The sequence below is a fragment of the Varroa destructor genome, unplaced genomic scaffold, assembly GCF_002443255.2.
Source record: "Varroa destructor unplaced genomic scaffold, Vdes_3.0 BEIS01000001.1, whole genome shotgun sequence".
Taxonomy (NCBI): Eukaryota; Metazoa; Arthropoda; class Arachnida; order Mesostigmata; family Varroidae; genus Varroa; species Varroa destructor.
Window position 1 is genome coordinate 41,475,388 of NW_019211454.1, and position 19,301 is coordinate 41,494,688.

Here is a 19,301-nt window from a genome sequence, read left to right on the forward strand (position 1 = left end):
TGCATCTGCGCCTCCTGCTGATCGGGCCCGAGACCGCCCATACCGCTTCCAGCACCCATACCGCTGCCTGGCGAACTCAAATGACCGCCTCCCATTCCCATCGGACCTCCTCTGCCGCCTCCACGACCTCCTCTGAAGCCTCCCCGAATTGCCCCTCGACCACTAATACCTCTACCAGCACCCCGGCCCATTCCACCTAGTCCACCTAAACTGCCGCCGCTGCCGACACTCGGCCCGCCATTTTCATCGTCCCTCCGCTACAAAACCGAGCACCAACAGAAACCAGACACCGCAAAAAAACGAAGCAATGAATCACACGAAAACAGGTATTTTCTTATGTTTTGTTCTCTGGCACCCTGTCAAATGCATTATATACCTCAATAAGCAATAATGAGAGACCTATTACAATAATTATAATGGAATGAGATCAGCGTCTGCACCGTAAACTGTTTACCAAGTAATAAATAATTCCTGAAAAACGACTCCATTTGGGTGATTTCGAACACTTCAACAAGCTAAAGAAACAAAAGTGTTTATCGCTCGGCTTTCGTGTAATATTGTAGGTAGTACTGATCAAATTCTATCAGCAAAATTAAAATTCACCCAACTATAGAACGGATGTGAATTAGGTATGGCACGTGAATCGGCGCTGAGATCATGCCATTGGTCCGGTATGGATTAACTTACAAGAACTGAGGAGATGAGGTCCGAGATGTGGTTGCAGGCGAGAACAACCTGCTGTTGGTGTCCGGTGATCATGCAAATCCGGTCAGGTTGACTTTCATCCACCGGGGTCTGGAACTGCACGCGCGCGCCGGTCTCTAGCTGTATGCGTTTTATCGTGTCACCCTGCTTACCAATGACTACGCCGACAGCTTGCCGGGGCACAATTAGTTGCTCCTGTAGCATGCCAGGTTCGCCGGGCACTGGAGTGAGTCCGCCGGGGCCTCCCATTTGACTTCCAGGGAAGCCGCTGCCTCCTCGCTCCAGATGCCCACCGCTACATCCGCCACCAGGGCCTCCGTTCTGTGGGGCTGAGCCGTTGATGAGGTCAAGAACGAGTTTCTTCGCAAATTCAACCTTCGCTGGCTCGCCCGTGATGCGGATCGGCTTATCCATATGCGGTGGCATTGAGGATTCCTGAACCACGACCATCTTCACGCCCGCGCGGTCCTGCAGCCCACGGATGGTCTCACCTCCGCGCCCAATCACCAAACCGGCTTTGTGCCCTGGACAAGGGACGTCGAGAGTAATATCTCCCTGGTTTCCGCCCCCGCCACCATTCATTGCGCCTAGGCATTACACAGAGAACAGTCGAACATATGTTAGATAGGGCTATACTGCCCTATAAAATGCTGCACATTGGAAAATTACTAAAAGTAAAGTCTCACAGCATCGAACTTGAACAGGAGATCAGGAAGATACCCACATTGCTAGAACAGAGCTTTCATTTTGGTAGGAAAAGTTATGAGTCGACGGCCAATTATCTATTTGATCTTTCAATCATAGCTTTTCTTAGTTTTCTACGTCAATGAGAATCGAATATGATTCGATCTCATATGTATATACATATATACTCAATCGAATATGATCGAGCCTTAAAATAGTCGCTCACCCTTATGCAAGGCTTCTTGTCCTCGGGTGATAAGCGCAGAGATGAGTTCTTTAGCCTTCTCAACCGCTTGCTTACTCCCGGTCAATGTACAGGGTCGCTCCGAAGTTCCGTTTGATTCCGACGAGAGTTGAACCTTGCACTGACTCTCTTGCTGAAGCTTCATGATTTGTTTGCCATCACGACCTGAAGAAATTGCAAAAAAGTAAATCAAATAGATGTTACCACGAACAACCCGTGTGTATTAGTTTTTAATCTACGGTTAAGGTTAGTTTCAAGCTTCATATTTTTTATTTTTAATTTTGTCTAACATTATGAGGTATATTAATTGTAAGAACAAGTCCTCGGAATTATCTCTGCGGTGCATTACACACTGCAAGTGCTATGGTAATGTATTACTATAGGCAGAAGGCAACAAAAAGCGTGCACTCCTGTTAGAAGAGACCTGCATACCCACCTTTGCCCCTATACAGGTAAGTCTATCCGATTATCAGATTAAAGGCTGGTCATGTATTTAAGCAAAGTCAAGTTCCCCGTTCAAAAATCTGCATTGAACCTCAAGGCGAAGAATAAGCGTTTAAAATTTTAAAGCTCGCCTTTCTTATCGTCTTCGGAAATCCAAATTTTCTCATTTGCCAAAAGCGATATTAGCACATTATGTACAAACGTTTACTATATATTAAATCACTCATATAAGTGAGTGAGCTGTAAGCTTGGAGCGTTGCCAAAACATCAAAGTTCCATTATATAATACGCGATTAAAACTTTTACTAACAACCATCTTTCAAGTATATTGTTCTTGCATTGCATATTCCTGATATCAGTTTCGTTCTGCCAGCTGAATTTAAATATTCTGTAGTTTTTCGTCTGCACGATGGTATACCACTGGATACCTTTAGAAGATAGCATGTGACGCATGCGATACTTCGCTGGAATTGCTAGTCGCGTTGTCGATTGCAGAATGCGAACAGAAAAGTCGCTGCGCAGGAGTACGTAGATTTAGTGAGCCGCAAACCGGTAGACACCAAATGGGTAATTGCTTCGAGGGACAAACGGGCAAATAAACCACGACGCACTAATGATAAATCTCAATTAAGTTTCACTAACTGAATGTCGTTTGGTAGTAGTCAATGAGCAATCAGATATGTTTCCGCTGCCTTCTCAACAAATAGGGTGACAGTAACCTTCTAATACATGATTTTTCTAAATGGCTCTTTATCTAGTTCCACTGACTAGGCCCATCTAAGCTCAGACTAAAATACAGGTCTGTGGTCATGCCTCAGGTCGGTTGCCACTACTATTCACTGAATTTCTGTGGAACCATATGACGAACTATCAAATTAGAGGCTATTTGAACCATGCACTATGTTAATCGAGGTGAAATTAGTCAAATAATTATTGGCACTTGTTTTAAATCAACATACGACGAATGGGGGCTAAACTGAAATGTGTGCCTTTACAGATTACCACTGTATGCACCTCGTTTATTGGTGCTTATACCAAATTTTAGTAGCTTGTTGTGCTTTACAGCTTATGCTATTTTTGTCACATCTATAACGATAGTCTGAGGGTAACGACAAAAAATTTTGTCTTCCCCGTTGTTTTAAATCTGCAGTTTTTTATACATTTCTATAGCGTAACATTTTTCAACAAACAACACTTGAAATAATTTTCTAGAAATGGACACGGTAACGCAAGTATTTTTTGCCTCGGAAGCTAATTAATAAAGGGCTTCATTAAAGCCTTTATATTAAACGCATCTACTTGTGCTTGACATCTCCAAATATGCTGCCTTTGGCTTTAAACCACGATGTTCTCTTGTACCCTTTACACTAGTATCGATCCCCAGAGTACGATTCCTCCTAAATATACCCCGGCTAGCATTTATTTTCAGACCCCATGCCAAATAAAATTACTCTGCAGGTAGGGACAGGTTTTGGGCTGGCTAGCGAACGAAAACGATAAAACAGAAAAAAGTATAAGGGGCATATTACTTCGTACTGCACACTTTTACCGGCTGATCAGTCCTTAGTCTTCCTCACCTGGGTTAAAAAATAGCGTTCCGTTACCTCCCCGCTACACCATTTCCTGGCAAGAGGGTCTTTCCTTAACGGTAACAGCAGGGTCAGAGTTGCCGAGTATCGTCAACATGCTGTTTCCACCCTAGCACATACACCCTCACCTTCTGTACAGCGGCTAACAGCATGAAATCTTGGACCATGCAGAGGGGACTGGTCCGATATACACGAGCACGCGAATCACACACTGGACAACATAGTAGAAAATCTTGAATTCAACTTTTCTTCAATTAGCAGCATCTACTTTTAAGAAGCGACACGATATATATTGCGTGCACGTTGCAGTAGTAGTTATATAACTACTACTTTGTACTTTTGCGATCGTGTATGCTGACTTGGGTGCTATTAGTTCGTTATACTACTAAGTAAGTTCGTTATACTACAAGTACAGTTTAAAGTCCCAAAAACGGATGCAAGTTTCGAGGCCTACGGCTAAAATGCCCTATGAACACGCGCGGTAAAGTAAATGAATTTTAATGAAGTATTTATGAATATAGCACATCTATTAATATGGCAAACGTCAGAGTCGAGTGGCGGTTTTCAGTAAATGAACTAAAGTAAATATTTTCTAATTAGATTACATGATTCCATTACAGCAATACTTAATCGGTGGCTTTCTCAATCTAGATTCTCAAAAACCGTACAACTCTTTCTCTTCCTAATAATCTTCATTGCCTGTTTCTAAAGTGTTACGCGCAGTAAGTCTGAATCAGTTATGCATTTTTTTGTTTTACTTATGTTCGTATTACAGACGAACATTTTAAACCAACCCGGTTTTGGCTTTTAATTTTTTGAATGACAAAATGAATTAAGACTAATTCAGTGTCTCGAACGGTACTGGTAACTAGCAAATTTTCATTAAGCCTGTTTATTTCAGGGATTATTAACTGATAATTGGTTGAACCATAAAGCCTGTTTCCCTAAATTCATGCACAGTACAATTTTGATCTCGAAGTTGTTGACAGGAAAACGTAGGCATTACGCTAGAGCATAATCCCTCGGTAAGCTTACCTAATGACTTCATACTGATAAATAAAGCACATTAAAAAAGACAGGTGAAGGCTCCACTTTAGGTCTGTGAGCAATTGAAATATACCTGGGTTTAGCTGTAGCAGTCTGCTAAAAATGTACTCAGCAAAGCACAATTTCTTGAACGGCTACTAAAAAAAGCGTGTTTAGAACTTTGATAATTGCAACCTTCATATTCTACTACGAATCTGAAAGCAGCACGCAAAGCTAGTATTACATTAAACTTGAGATATTATAGTCAACTCCGTTCTTCCGTTAGTAAATAACGTCACACGGTTTACTATGAGCAGGCCCACCGAGAATAGCCTAGTTAAACTCTACTCTCACAAGATGAAGCATCTAGTTTAACAAGAGTGTTAAGAGTTTGTGGTTTACATTGAGCGCGGCAGTTATCGAACTTCATTTAAAGGGTGCCAATAATAAAGAACGACATTTAATATTTATGGTTTCGGAAGAAGGTTGCCGATGAGTAGTATAACAGTCAATAGCGTTTCTTCTGGCGATAAAGCTACCACATTGACCTCCAAAAATTATGGCCAAAATCGAAAATATCGCTATTAAGCGACGCTTTCAATCTGCGCATTTCTCGGGTTTAAGGCCATGTACAAACGATGTTAAAGGGTCGCGTGTATTATACAAACATCAACTGCTTAAGAAAGCAGTAGATTGCGAAATTAGGCATGGTTACTCCGTTCAGCTATCAAAAACCTTGAAAGTAATCAGAGAGAGAATACAACATAAATTATACTAAAATATAATTGTCTTCCCTTGTTTACTTCAAATGTCTTCCGGGCGTACGTTTGAATTGAAGCCAGTAAAGTACCGCAAATTTACCCGACATAAATCTATTTTTAACGTTCGTTTAACTAGTTCGTTGTGTAGGCTTGATCAAATTTTTTCAAAGTCTCTGACCTAACTGGTAATGACTCTAACTGTGTTATCTACAGCTAGCTTGATGCTTCAAATGAATTGATGTAAATTTATATACGTGGTAAACTCTGGATTCGGCGGGACCAAATGACAATATTTTAAAACTGCTCTTATTTCGTTGATGACGTTGACACGCTGCCTATCCATTTCATAAGGACTTGATGAGGCCCTGCTATATCACGCTCCTTCTCTAATACTCACCTATGATAAGTCCGACCATCTTGTCAGGCACTGACCATTCTTCCGTAACAGCGTTGGGATTAGCGCCGAGTACCCCCGGCGCCGCCTGACCACCCGCCATCTTTTTCGCTTCTGGGCCGCAGCCACTAGCACCTCGCTCCTCCAGAGATCGTTTCAGTGCTACACCCTGAAATGACAAGCAATCAATGAGATGGAACATATATCGAAACACGAACAAAAAGAGAATAACGAAACGATACAAGAGGCTCCTCAGGCGTTACAACAGCCCAGACAGCTTGTACTCTCAGACTGAGATGAGTTTCACTAGAATTCCTTGGTAGCATAATGCAATGATGCTCTACATATATATATATATATATATATATATATATATATATATATATATATATATATATATATATGAACTACAATCCAGATTTGGATCGATCACTAAAGCATTCGTAGCAACACATTAAAGGAAAACATTAGAAATTCATAAGTGATGCCGGATTAGTTTTTTTAGTCGTCTAATCATTTAAATGACGAAAACCAGAACAAGCACATCAACATCATACGTATGAAAGGCAGTCCATAGCAATGGTTTTGTTTTGCAACGAAACCTTATCCATAAAAATACAGGTAAAAAATACGCTCTCGTTTAGCGGTAAAGGCTTAAAAGGCTTATATTACTTCCATTTTATCCGACATCCATTATTTTTCAAGTTTCTAGCAATTGAAACACGGCGATTTTTTGAGAAGCCCAATTCGGAGCTGATGAATGCTCTCTAATTACTAGTAACAATATTACAGAACCATGAAAAGGGAGGCACGTCTGCCTGAGCCTCTCTCACGTCAAATATTCATATCAGATGCATATTTTGGCAGACGGCCTTAGTTATGTGCAAATACACGTACATATACGTACATACTCCAGCTGGATATAACATGTTTGAATACAACCAAAATGCCGCCACAATAACGAAATAAAAACACTGCACTGCCCCAGTAATGTCACCGGTAGCAACACATCATATTATAGCAACAATGAACCCAGTTTGTGACCGTATCTGTCATGCCGAGCGATATGATATAGCTCTTTATGTATATGTATATGTATGTATATGATATAACTCTATGATAGAGCTATATATATATATATAAAAGCTAAATATTACGGTCGTAAGACCTTTGATGATTCAGCAGACAGCTATCAACAGAGAACAACAGAACTGGTAACTGTTAGCTTAAAGCTGCCTGGGTTACCGACAATGCGCAACCATTCCTTATCTTACTTCTATTGTCACTGAACGGTGCGATATATACAAATGGTTAGAGATACAAACCGAAAAGGAACTTGCTACTCCACCAGGCGAGGCTTACTCGATTCTATTGTCCATGTTTACGTTAGAATAGTGTGTTCCAAAGAGCACTGAAGTAATTGAAAAATATATTGATTGTGCGATATAGAATGAACTAATAGAGCAGATTAGGCTGAATTTGCGGAGTTCTAAGGGGAAACGTATTAGAGGTTGCAACGTGAACGTGAAAATATAACACGCCGGCACTGGAGCGGAACTAAACGCACTTAAATACATTATGCTTAATTACATTCACGGTTGTACACAGAGGCTCAAGCGTCAAGCCTAAAATAATTCGCTGCGTTCTCCAGTAATTGTACAGTTCCTAGGACCGGAAGCAAGGAAAGAAAACGATGGTCACCTAATAAAGCCAAAGCGTTTTCTATATGCTCATACTACTGGCTAGATTCTCGTATTACGTTACTCCAATTACACTTGCTCCAGCCATGAACTCAGCATATCAATTGACAATTTTTTAATGATTGTCTTTAAGCAAGCGCAGATTTTAGTTGTTATTTGGGTTCCTCATTTCGATTAAAACTGAACGTGCTAAACACAGTCACTTTAAAAATATACGTCTTTATATATTATAGCCTCCAGCTGGCTAAAAGAAAACGCGAGTGCAGAGCATTAGAACGAGATCTGCTCGTTGGTATTTCCTCGTGGAAACACAGTTTATCGTATAGGAATAAATACATTTATAATCATGAAGTGACAAGGATAATTGTTAGAGCGGTATCAATGATTTCTCGTGAGAATTGTTACCACACTTGGCGTGACAACACGTCATGCCGGCCTACCGCTCGACGAATTAATAAGGTAGCTAATACAATAAGGAAACATCGATGATAGTTTATATCGTTGGAAACACGCTAATAATATGTTGAAGCCTATTCGATCTAGGCACCGCCTCCGTAGTGCTGACAATTATCGGCTACTAGTCTTAGGTGAGGTCTGAATTGGCTGCTACTTCGAAGGCCTATGTCAGACTAGAACAGACCAACATCGTCTTCAGCAAGTCTCCGAAGAATAACTAAGTTTACCTCGTATACTGACTTATGCAGTACCGTATCTGTTAGCGGGCTGTGGCGTGAATTCGGTTTTAGAAAAGCTCTCTGCATACCCCGTCACATACGCAATTCGCCCTTCAATCAATAACCATACACTCTGCCACATTATTCTTTCTATGAAGTTTTACTTTATTCCCCGGTTTCACCGTCCAGGGTGCCCACGGCGTTCGAGTATCGTCTGGTCTGCCCGTATCGCCCAACAACTTGTTTAACGCTTTCTACCAACTGCACGCGTGTTTCCGCCATTTCTGTCTCGCTTACTCACACAGGACCACAATCATAATCGCTAACTCACTCTCACAGCTAATCCCGCTACTTGTCCCTTAATCATGCGCGGCCATCGAGTGCACGAACACCCGCGCAATTAGATGCTGCTGTGATAGTCTAACTCTTAACTCGCTTTCTCTTTCCTTTCCCTTGTTCCCTCGTCCTACATCTCTGCTATTTCTTTTACCGGATCTCTATCAGTGTCAGGAGAAAAAACTCAGTCGGACCTTGTTGTGGCTTCCAGTCAGCGAATCCCAACGAGGCTGGCGGGTTCGTTGGTGTTGTTGAACGGCGAACGCCGGTGATGTGCGCGTTGGCTGGCCCTGCGCCGCCGCCGTTGCTGCTGCTGCCACCTCCCTGATTCCACTACCGCTGCAGCTGCTACTTGTCGGGTCGTTACGTTCGCTCGGCCAATGCTCACTAGACATCCTTGCCGATGCGGCTCATCGCTGCACAGCGAGCACCAACTTCTCGAGCTGCACAGCTCTTTTTCCTTCTTGTTGAGATAACAAAAACTCTCGCCGCCACCGCAGTCCACCGCGCTGTACACTCGCTACCCCAGTCGCTTTACCGCAGGACACCAGCAAGTGCTCTACACACGAACGAACGAAACAACCGGTAGCAGTATTTCGCGTTCTTTTTTAAACAGCTACACCAGTAAACTGACCAATATTCACCAGCCAGCTAACCACTTCTCACCGATAAAACGACCACCAGCACGATATCGACACCACCGCCACGTCCACAGCGGGGGCGGCGGCGGCGGCGGGGGAGGCGACGGGGGCAAAGGCGGCGGCGGCAGCAGTAGTAGGTAGACGACAGCACTAGGCTCAGCACCGCAGTACGTAGCGGTCACAGCATAGAGCGACTCAGCAGCAGCAGCAGCAGCAACAACAACAGCAACAGCAGCAGCAGCAGCAGCAGCAGCAGCAGCAGTAGTAGTAGTAACTAGAAGCTGCAGCAGCCGGGACCAGCACTATGCCACCAGCTCGATTACGACCACCGTTCACTGCTGATGCCGCCGAACACTGAGACCACTCAACTAAGCGCTGCCGCCGCCAATGAGTCGGCTGCGCGGGATAGGTGACTCGGCGTAGGTTCGCGTCGGTCGTTGATTGTTAGTTCGTTTTTCGCTGGCTTTCGTCACTCTCTAGAGAACCATACACACGGGCGAGCTTCGCAACAGCAGCAGCACAGCAATGGAAATTAGGAGCAGTAACACACGGACGAATGGACGAACACACGACACGTTGATTGCGCTTACGTTTGTCGATGAGTACTTGTTCGCGTTGTAGGCGCAGCGAAACACAGCACCACACTCCACCACAATACCAACAAGAACGCAGCGGACAAGGAAGCCTTTGTCGAGGCCGCCGTCAGCTCAGCTTCCTACCATTATTAGCCAGTATAACGTAATTCGTACATTGGTGCTGCTACTATGCGCACACTTCTCGTCCTAACCGAAGTAGTATCGGCACCTGACGCCACCGCTGAACGAGGCAGAACTACGACCAGTTCATCCGCGGCTAACGGCCAAACTGTAAAGAGCTTAATCGTTGGTACCTTACTGATTTTTGCTTGCCGTTGACCACAGCGACCATTAACACTGATATCACGGCTCCTACGACTATGACCGGTGAAGTGATGTGGCCGGCTTCATCGGCTTAGCTCACACCAGACTCGCCGACCTGACCAGGCCAATTCCTTGTTTCGCGCTATACTGTTAAGGTTCGTCGCCAACCAGAACGTGACGCTGATGAGGGCGATTGATAGCGGTGCAATGGCAACGTTAACGGTACCCACACGAGGAGGCTGTACGGCACGAAGAGTCAACTGCTCTCCTACCACGACAACCAGCAGCAGCGATGATAGCTGCTGTTGCTGCTGTTGGGAAGCAGCAGTGGCAGTCACAGCACCACGACAGACGGGCAACAACAATACGACGACAGCGGCGGCTGCTATAGCGATAGCAGGGGAAAAAGTACGGTCACGGCGGACGGCTAAGCAGCATCAGCACTAGTAGCAGCAGGGGAGCTAATAATCTGCACGATAACAGTTATCTCGAGTGAAGCTAGAATTAATCCAGAAACTGCAACAGTATTAAGACTCGGCCTCGTCTTGATTCCAGTCATGTGTCGTATGGCCTGACGTCGACGAGTCCTAGGGTGGCTAGCGAAAGGTACGATGCCAGTAGTCTACAGGACAAATCAGGTATCAGAAATTCCTTGTGGTTTTCTGTTGGATCAGCGACATTTGTTAACAATTCGGCTAGAAAATTGAAAAACACGCCTGCGAAGCCAGCGGCTGGGGAATTGCAATGAACACAAAGACGGCGGCTGTGAAGCTGCAAAAAGGTAACGGTCGAACTGTGCTGCACAGCAACTGCTGCTGCTGCCGCGAAATACGGCGTAGCAATGACAATAATAAACCGCCCGTGTGACTGTGTTGGCACACCTTCCCTACTTGTATCATAAATCACCTATACTACTATTCTTTGCACTGGTACTAGCTGCCGTATTCGTTAACAAAGTCATCACAGTCACTACTAGCAGAAAATTCAAGCGCCTTTTGAGGAAAAGATAGTTATTTTGATGAGTATTCGTATTATCCTTTTTGACTGCACAAAATTGAAATTGTTCGCTGGTGTCGTTTGTCTTAGCAGCAATACGATCTAGAAGTTCAGCTGAGATTCCAACACATGACCAATGATTATGCTACGAAGTATCCAATCAAGGTGACAGTCCAATACACAATAAACTACTGAAGCCCTCGAGCTGACAGCCAGATCGGCTGCTTGCTGTTGCTGCTGAGGTTTGGCCTTAGACAAGCGCACACGCAGCAACGCTACTGTAGAGGCAAGCACAAAACCACCGCACGCCGCCGACTTCTCTTACTCAGTACAATACTTTCTGCACTGAAGCCACGGTACCCACGATAGCACCGAAAGCAGTTGCCGTCACAGCAACAACAGTCGAAAAAAAACTACAGGTTTGTACAGGTTTGCTATCGCACTGCCAGTCGACGGAAAACTTTCAATCGTTGATCGCAACGGTAGATGCCTGCTGCGGATGTTGATGGCGGCGATTGCAAAAATGCTGTTATCCGGCAGCTTTTGCAGCCTCGACTTTAGATTAGCCTTCGGTGGCAACGGAAGTCGACGACGACGACGCCGCCGAAGAGTCAACGCGGCGACAAGATGATGGCCTTTATTGTTGCTGCTGCGTCGGTTAAGCTGTTCGCGGCGGCGGCGGCGGCGGCAGCGGCGCTGCTGCTGCCCCTAGCGAGCTAGCGGCTTATGCTAGCTAATAAACCCACCGGCAACGGAACACACAGCACCTGGCAGCGGTTGGATTCTCGGCTGGGCTAGCCCAGCGATGGCGGTGGCGTATCCGACCAACACTCACGCTACCTGGCAAAGGCCGGCTAGGAACTAGCACCCCGTGATACGATTGTGGCACCCCCACGGCGGCGGGCAAGTCCGTCATTGTCGGCCAAGCAAAACGCACCACAACATCATCCAACGAATCCAGCCTTTAAGCGTAGCCATTGAACTGTGTGAGCTCATAAATCGACATCACCAGCATGAAGAAAGCGAGCGCTTCGTCAGCCAGTCACCCAGCCAACTAGCTAGCTAGCCACAGAGGTCTCACGAGGTCGGTCAAAGCACCGCTAGACCACTGCCAGGCACACGCACATACTTTTTGGTGTGTCTAGTAAACATCGGTCGACCAGCCAATCTGCCGAACAAAAACACACATTCTGTCCGAGCGATAGCACACATTTTGACCACAACGCGACGCAACGCAAAATAACGAGTCGACGGTCTACCACCGGCGATCAGTTACAGACCTCACGCGCGCTCGACGATAGCTATCCACCGGGCAACACAGGCACTGTCCACTTGTGCACACCCCAACGATATTCACACACACACACACACACACATGCACACACGCACCCACACTCACAGAGTGATATACACTCACTCAAAACGAACGGAGCCGAAGCCAAATTAGAGAAAGAAAGAGTCAGCAACTGGCGGCGGGAATCGTCGAACTCCGCTGTCGACCGGCTGGCCTGGTGTCGGGTGGCAGTCAGTCGAGTCAAAACACAATTTCAGCCTTACAAGAAACGTCCCACGATGAGCAACACATGCGACTAAGTTGAACATTACCTACTATGCTAGAATGAGCCGAGTAGAGTTGACTTGTTTCACTGGAGCAGCATGCAGCTTGTCGTTGTCGATTCAGTCGCTCGTTCGGTTGTTATTAGGCAGCGTGGAAGCTAGACAAAAAGTTGTTGTTGCAGCTGAGTATCTGGGTGCTTTGCCGCTGTTGCCGGTTACAGCTGACGACAGCCGAATAAACAAGCTGACGAATATACAGACAGTGGGCGCAAAAACGATGTAAAAAAGGGGCCGAATTTAGAGAGTTGGAATTTTGATGACTGCCGTGTGCTCACAGGTTCTCGTCACCAGCGGCGGCGGCAGGTTGAGCGACGGTACGATGTTGGCCGCACAAAACCGGTAATTGTCGTTCAGCTGCTGCTCTCACGGTGGTGATGCGAGATGAGCAAAAAGCGTACCACAAATGGATACCTTGATGAAAGCAGAGGTAGCGGCGGCAGCAGCAAAGACAGTCGCGGCAGACCACAGCACGCAGCGAACTACCGACTGACTACCACCAAGACACAGCCGACCATCACGCCCATAGGCACGCACCGTCAACACGAACGAGTTAGACAAACGGCCACACACAGGAGCAACGTACGGCTACACAACGGCAGGAACGGCCGCCAGCACAGCATCCATAACCACAGCATAGCACAGAAAACAAAACACAGAAGATTCGCAGCACACAGATGCATGCTACCCGGAACACTGGTCGCCGAAGCAGCGATAGCTTCATGAAAGGAGGCCTGGGTAAGAAGGCTGCGCGGACATTCCCGAATACAAACAAACGTTGTTTGTCACGTTCTATTTATGGTTTGTTGATCTCCGAAACTTTATCTGTACGTATATTGTCTAGTATTAATGAGGCGCATTTATGTGCCTTAAGACCAGTCCACAGGAAGCTATTACTAGTCGACTCTGCCACGGGCGATCTGTTTGGCTGGCTTTCAGTCGCAAGACTGCACGAGACCGGCGACTCCGAGGTGATCACAGAAACGGGTTGCGCTGCAGCAGCAGCGGCAACGGAAGTAGAGTGGCAACTACGTGCTCGAATGCTGGAAGGGAGAGATCTGTTGGTGCTCGATAGAAGCAGCAAGTGCGCTGAGTTAGTTGGCGCCAGCGGCGAGACTATATAGAACACGTTTTTTATTTGTTGCAAGATCAAATGCAGCACTTCATTTATTCACCACACTGATGTAAACATGCGGCCGAATCTAACCTGCCAATAATTCCACGAAATAATCGACTGAGTTCATAGAACCAGCACTTCCGGTTAACTGACACGGCACCGGCCGAATGACCACACCTGTTTCCGCTGTGTCTCCTACATTCGTATCGAAATGAAAATTTCACCGTTGACATAGCTGTAAAGATGACGTCAAATAATAACAGTCCTTATAAACTACGACGAACGACACGAACACACACATACACTAACTTCGTATAGAACAGGTTGAAAGAATACGAGGTATCGGGCAAAAGCAAGTGGGTAGCCTACGTGCGATTACTGCACATCTTCCCGTCTGTTTACAGGAGATTAACACTTATCACACTCACAGTCGATGCTTTTTAACACCGAACATCAAGCAACACTGCAATCACCACAACAGAGAAATAACAATATAGTCAATGTCGTTCCTCTCCCGCCTGTTCAGCGTAACGACTCCTTAATAACAGTACGGATAGCAGAAAGAAAAACCTCAGAAGATGCCAATCATTCTCAAATCATATTCTAAAACAACCACAACCCGCACACAGAAGTATTCGAAGAAACAGTACTACAAATGGATTCTATACGTTCGTCCATGGCTGACTGCATGAAGCATGGCTGACTGAAGACGAATTCTTATGTCCGCCAGTCACGTTGGCTTTCAAGTGCTTCCTTCTGGTCTGAGCTGCCTGTCTCAATGAGCAGAACAGGTATTAATAAACGTTGAAGACCCTAAAGAAAACGTATCTTCCGCCCGTTCCCACACAAACAGTAAGCATAAATTGTGAGCGCGTTGAGTGAATCGGCAGAATGCAGTGTTGTCACCTGTGCAGGTGGCCAGCACCGTTATTGTGGTCGTCGTTAGTCACTGCTTTTTGAACTTACTCCCCAAAAACATGAGTTTAGGCACACGAGAAGCAACAAACGGCATCGGCAGCTAACGCTACGAGCGAACCGGTAACAATGTCGATGAGCCTCATCTAACGTCACAAGCACTCGCTTTCCAACAACAGAGAACACCATCACCGCTAAATGATCGGCGAACATTGATACGGTATGACAGTCTCTGACCAATCATAACAACAACACATCGAATAACAAGTACAACTGCCATACGTATAAACAACAAACGACGTAGAACAAAGCTGCAACAATATATCTAAGTTGTTTTTACTAACCAGGGAGATCTCAGACATTGATGATAGCTTGAAGGGGCACAACAGCTAGAAAAACAACGCCAATAACAAGTACGATCGAGGACGCAGAGTATTGTGACACAATTTGTTCGGCGCTGTCTGTTAAGCCGCTCAACAAGAAAACACTGACTGGAGCTGGAGCAGCAGCGACTACGGTGAAGGCCGAAAGACATGCGTCGATATTTAAAACTGTTATTGTATTTCTTACTCAACGAGTTGTTGTTGTTGTTGTTGCTTCTGCTGCTGCTGCTAGTTAAGTTTGATAACGAGCAGTCAGTTGATGAGAAAGGTGGGGTTTTGTCTGTGAAGGAAGCGAAATTAACTTGGACAGACGGCAAAGGAAAAGGCCCGAGATTAAAGTGGACTTATAAAAACAGCTCATACCCCCGCATACACTGACACGCGAGATATTGGTGACGACAACGGCAACTGCGAGGACTCCGTTATTCACGAAGTGAACCCCGATGGAAAGGACGATACGGCATTCGATGTTGCACCAGGGCAGCGATACCGCCAGCGCCAGTTAGACGCCTGGAGACACACAATCACATAGACGCAGTAACTACTCTCGCCGTCTATCCTTAGGCACGCACTGCATAGGCATCCAGCGCTCGAGTACGAAATGAAAACACGCAGCAGCAGCAGTGGCAATGGCAGACATGAACGGACATTCGACAAACTTCGTAACTTGCTGAAAATTAAGATTCCGCTTTTAACTGTCGATGAACAAAATTCTTCGTAACAAACAGCGGTGCGAGTAAACGAACCTTTTCGCCTGCTGGAATAAGTGGTTTTTCATTTTCTTCCAATGTCTTTGCTTGTTCTATTCTATTGCATGTACCACAACTGCAAGCCTCCTATTACTACTATTACGTTATTGTACTATTACTAGAATGGACCAATTCATCGGTGAATAGAGTAGACGTACCTTGAAGTGCTCTTTACCATTCACCATCATAGACTGCACTCATCAACCCGGAGCAATTCTGTCTCTCACTACCCGGTGACAACTTTAACGGAGCCAACAAAAAGCCACTAAAGCAAAAAGTTTGGTAAAAGCGAAAAGAAACTCGACGTTCGCCCGACGAACGCTCACGAAACAAAGATGGCGACGCCGGGAGTGAGGGCGAGAAGGGAGGAGGGAGTGTTGGTCCGCTGTGGGCCGGCGCCATCGTCCGTCGCCACTGCCACTGCTGCTGCTGCTGTTGCTGCTGCTGCCACTGCTGCTGTGACTACGATGCACAAGCAGCAACTCGCTGCCAACACTGGTCGACTGCTCGCCTGCTAACTTGCCTGTTTGGTTCTCTGCTCGCTGTTTGCTCGCATGTTCTTTCTACAACAGCAGCAGTCTGTTCGGCTCGTTCGCCTGCCGCCGCCGCCGCCGCTGCACTCGGCACTGCGGACGCCGCTACTGCAGCGGCATGCAGCAGTGCAGGCTGGCTCGTTCAAAAGGAGTAGCCAGAGAGGCAATTGGAGTGTGAGGCTCTTAGTTATGAGCAGCTTGCCCAGTTGCTTGATAGCAACGAGAGGAGTGCGCGGTGCCGCTTCGGAGACTGTTGCCGATGCGGCCTGCTCAAATCGTGCACTCGGTGACAGTCTCGGAATATGTCACTGTTATGAGCGCTGCTGCTAACTTTTGCTGTTGCTCCGTCGACAGAAAAGAGCGCGTGAAAAGCATGGCGACTGTTGGCTAGCGAGGATCGTAAGAGTGGTTGATTACGTCACGGCACTGCTTCGCTAGTTTGGGTAGATGCAAGTGCTGTGAAAAAAGCAGAAAAGCTGAGGATGGTTAGTGTGTGCTAATCATTTGCGTTTGAGGAAAAATGGTCGCTATAGGTCGAATAGGTGATACGATGACTGCGGAAATAGTAATAAAAACTAACAGTGTAAATAGACTAACAATAGCGATTTGTGTTAACGACGATAGTAATAACAGAAACGTTTAAATAAAATACAAGATTTAAGTAAGCTATAAGAAGTGGGTGACAATCACCGTTAAACAGGATTTCAGGTATGATATGCCAACGTGTTCAGGTACTTGAGATTAAGTAATCTACCTTGTCGCGATTATCTTGAGTTCACACTTAGAGTTAAAAAAACGCTGGTGAAATATAGATATTGATTACTTTATCCTCCTATTTATAATCGAGTACAACGAGTGGTATAACATGCTTCTGGCACGCACAAATACTGTATTGGAAAGTAGCGGGACATTTTATTAATGCTTAATACACCATGTATCGAAGAAAAGGTCCGATAACTTTGTTGGACCGTTAGAAAATAATTCAGTTTCCCTCACATGCTGCTCTTTTGCGCTCAACATGCCGCAGCATAACACTTTTTTTCCTTTTATACACTCGATATAGTTATTGTGCAGTGTCTCGAGTTCAGTCGCCAAAGCCTGACGTTTTAGAGAAAGCTAAAATACGTTTACAATATTTGCTGTTATTCGTGTTTGAACAAAGCCAACATCGTATCCAACTAGTCGAAATATTTGTGACATATGCGCTAAGGACTTTATGGATGAGAAAACTGCTAAACATTGATTTGTACTGGTTGACTATATAAAACCGGTATTTTGAATGAAAAATTGACTTCGATCGACGATTAGTATGAAATGGGGACTGTCTTGAAACTCTTTTCTGATTGAAGGCAAACGGATGTCAGTCAATCTACAGGTCTGCCGAAAAAATTGTACGCAATCATGTCGGAATCATAAGCTATCTTAGGTCGAAAGGATTTACTAAACCATTGTGACTATTGCGTAACCTTACTTAAGAGGATATGTAAAAGCGTTTCGTCAATGCGACCCAGCAGTTTCGCAGGCGTCGAGTAACTTCATTGCACCGAAACCAACTACTACACGGAATTGTTAAAGGTAACGAAAAACGGTATGTCTTAATTAAGGTTAGTTAGGCAAATATAACTTAAGAAGTTGTTCTTTTTAAGAAGTTTTAATAAACTGTGCAATACATTGAAAACAACCTCTAATTAGCTAAATAGCGAAAAGAAAACCAGCCTATTTGAGGAAGGTCCAATGAGTCTATCGTCGCCAAATACCATACAGCAGGCCTCATCAAAGCGGAGTGTCCAGAAGCTAGGAAGGGTAGATTCGTCCTGAGTATTTTTTCACTCTAGACGTCACGTTGATGAATTATAACCTTTGTCGTCCATTGGATAAACATATTCGTAGCTAGGGCATTTGACAATGAAAAAGGATCTCAAAAAGTGGCTAGATAAGAAAGGATATTATATAAATTGGTTGAAAGACGGAGGAAGGCTATAAAGAACGACAACAAGTATGTGATATTACAGATTTATTTACTGCTATATTTCTAGGAAAAGGCTGTTTTTCTATAAGACGGAAATATTACAAGAACTTTCATAACAATTTAATATTTCGTTGATCTAACATCGCGCACTTTTAGCTATATTCAGGTAACTGTCGAGCGTACGTGTAACACTACAACATACTCAGGTACCTGATCTGTTTGAAATAAAAAAAAAGATGGAACCTAAGGAATGTATTATGACTGACAGCCCAATAAACTGACATATTTAAGATGTTGAAATTTTAGCTTTATTGTAATATTCACAAGCATTCATCAAAGACAAAAGCTATTAGGGTCTTAGATGAGGCATGACGAATATGATGTGAACTAATAATTACCCTAATTAAACCATGTCTTGGGCAAACGCTTCGTCTGAACCGTATCCTCTTCACTTATACAAATCTAAATGACCCGTAAGCACATACGAGCCAACGGTGAAATCCCAGCGGGGTGATCGCGTAAGATAAATAGTTGATTATCAAACGGATTATAATCTTCGATTTCGTAAGAACGAACTGGGTTGGAAACGACACGGGCTGCTCCAGCTCTTCAATATACTTCCGTCTGATTAGCTGTTTTGTTCATGGCACTATTCAAGGCCTCACTACTATTTTATGAGTGATACTTTATCGTGAGTGTTGTATTCTGCCAAATATTCGGTCTATTAAGTTACTGGTAGTACGATTCGTGTGAGAAAAGTGATAAGTTAAGAGTGCATTTAGTACATATAAAGGGCAAATCAATCATTAAGACTTCGTGTTTTTGTTAGTTTAATTGGAGTGCCTACGCGTGCACTAGCGCTTAATAATCATGAAGGTTTATCTCTGCTACTATCTTAATATAATTTTTTAAGCTTTTTCTAATATAT

At 44.8% G+C, this 19,301-nt stretch overlaps 1 protein-coding gene and 1 long non-coding RNA gene across 12 annotated transcripts in view; one reads left to right on the forward strand and one right to left on the reverse strand.

The window, feature by feature from the left end:
- Psi (P-element somatic inhibitor) overlaps positions 1–16,213 on the reverse strand; it is a 26,126-nt gene extending 9,913 nt beyond the window's left edge. For 2 of the 9 annotated variants that reach the window (XR_002670498.2, XM_022789156.2), the window contains exons 1-5: positions 8,752–11,793; positions 5,851–6,016; positions 1,616–1,798; positions 688–1,292; positions 1–257 (exon numbers count right to left, since the gene is read on the reverse strand). The exon at positions 1–257 is cut by the window's left edge and continues 464 nt beyond it. Coding sequence is in view for 8 of the 9 variants with exons in the window: in XM_022789156.2 (XP_022644891.1) it covers positions 1–257; positions 688–1,292; positions 1,616–1,798; positions 5,851–6,016; positions 8,752–8,952 (1,412 nt within the window). In the remaining variant the exon portion in view is untranslated. Of the gene's footprint in view, positions 258–687; positions 1,293–1,615; positions 1,799–3,654; positions 3,795–5,850; positions 6,017–8,230; positions 8,324–8,751; positions 11,794–12,702; positions 13,856–13,914; positions 14,060–14,790; positions 15,000–15,083; positions 15,257–16,029 lie in introns of those variants that run through there. The other 7 variants (XM_022789157.2, XM_086977341.1, XM_086977339.1 and 4 more) reach the window with 7 other exon arrangements.
- Positions 16,214–16,512: 299 nt separating this feature from the next.
- Positions 16,513–18,673, forward strand: LOC147758648 (uncharacterized). Of its 3 annotated transcripts, none has more exons than XR_015319095.1 (3): positions 16,513–17,112; positions 17,754–17,992; positions 18,530–18,673. It is a non-coding gene; the product is annotated as an uncharacterized LOC147758648 (long non-coding RNA). The 3 variants fall into 3 exon arrangements; XR_015319096.1 differs by having other exon boundaries at positions 18,540–18,673; XR_015319094.1 differs by having other exon boundaries at positions 17,754–17,979.
- The last annotated feature ends 628 nt before the right edge of the window (positions 18,674–19,301 follow it).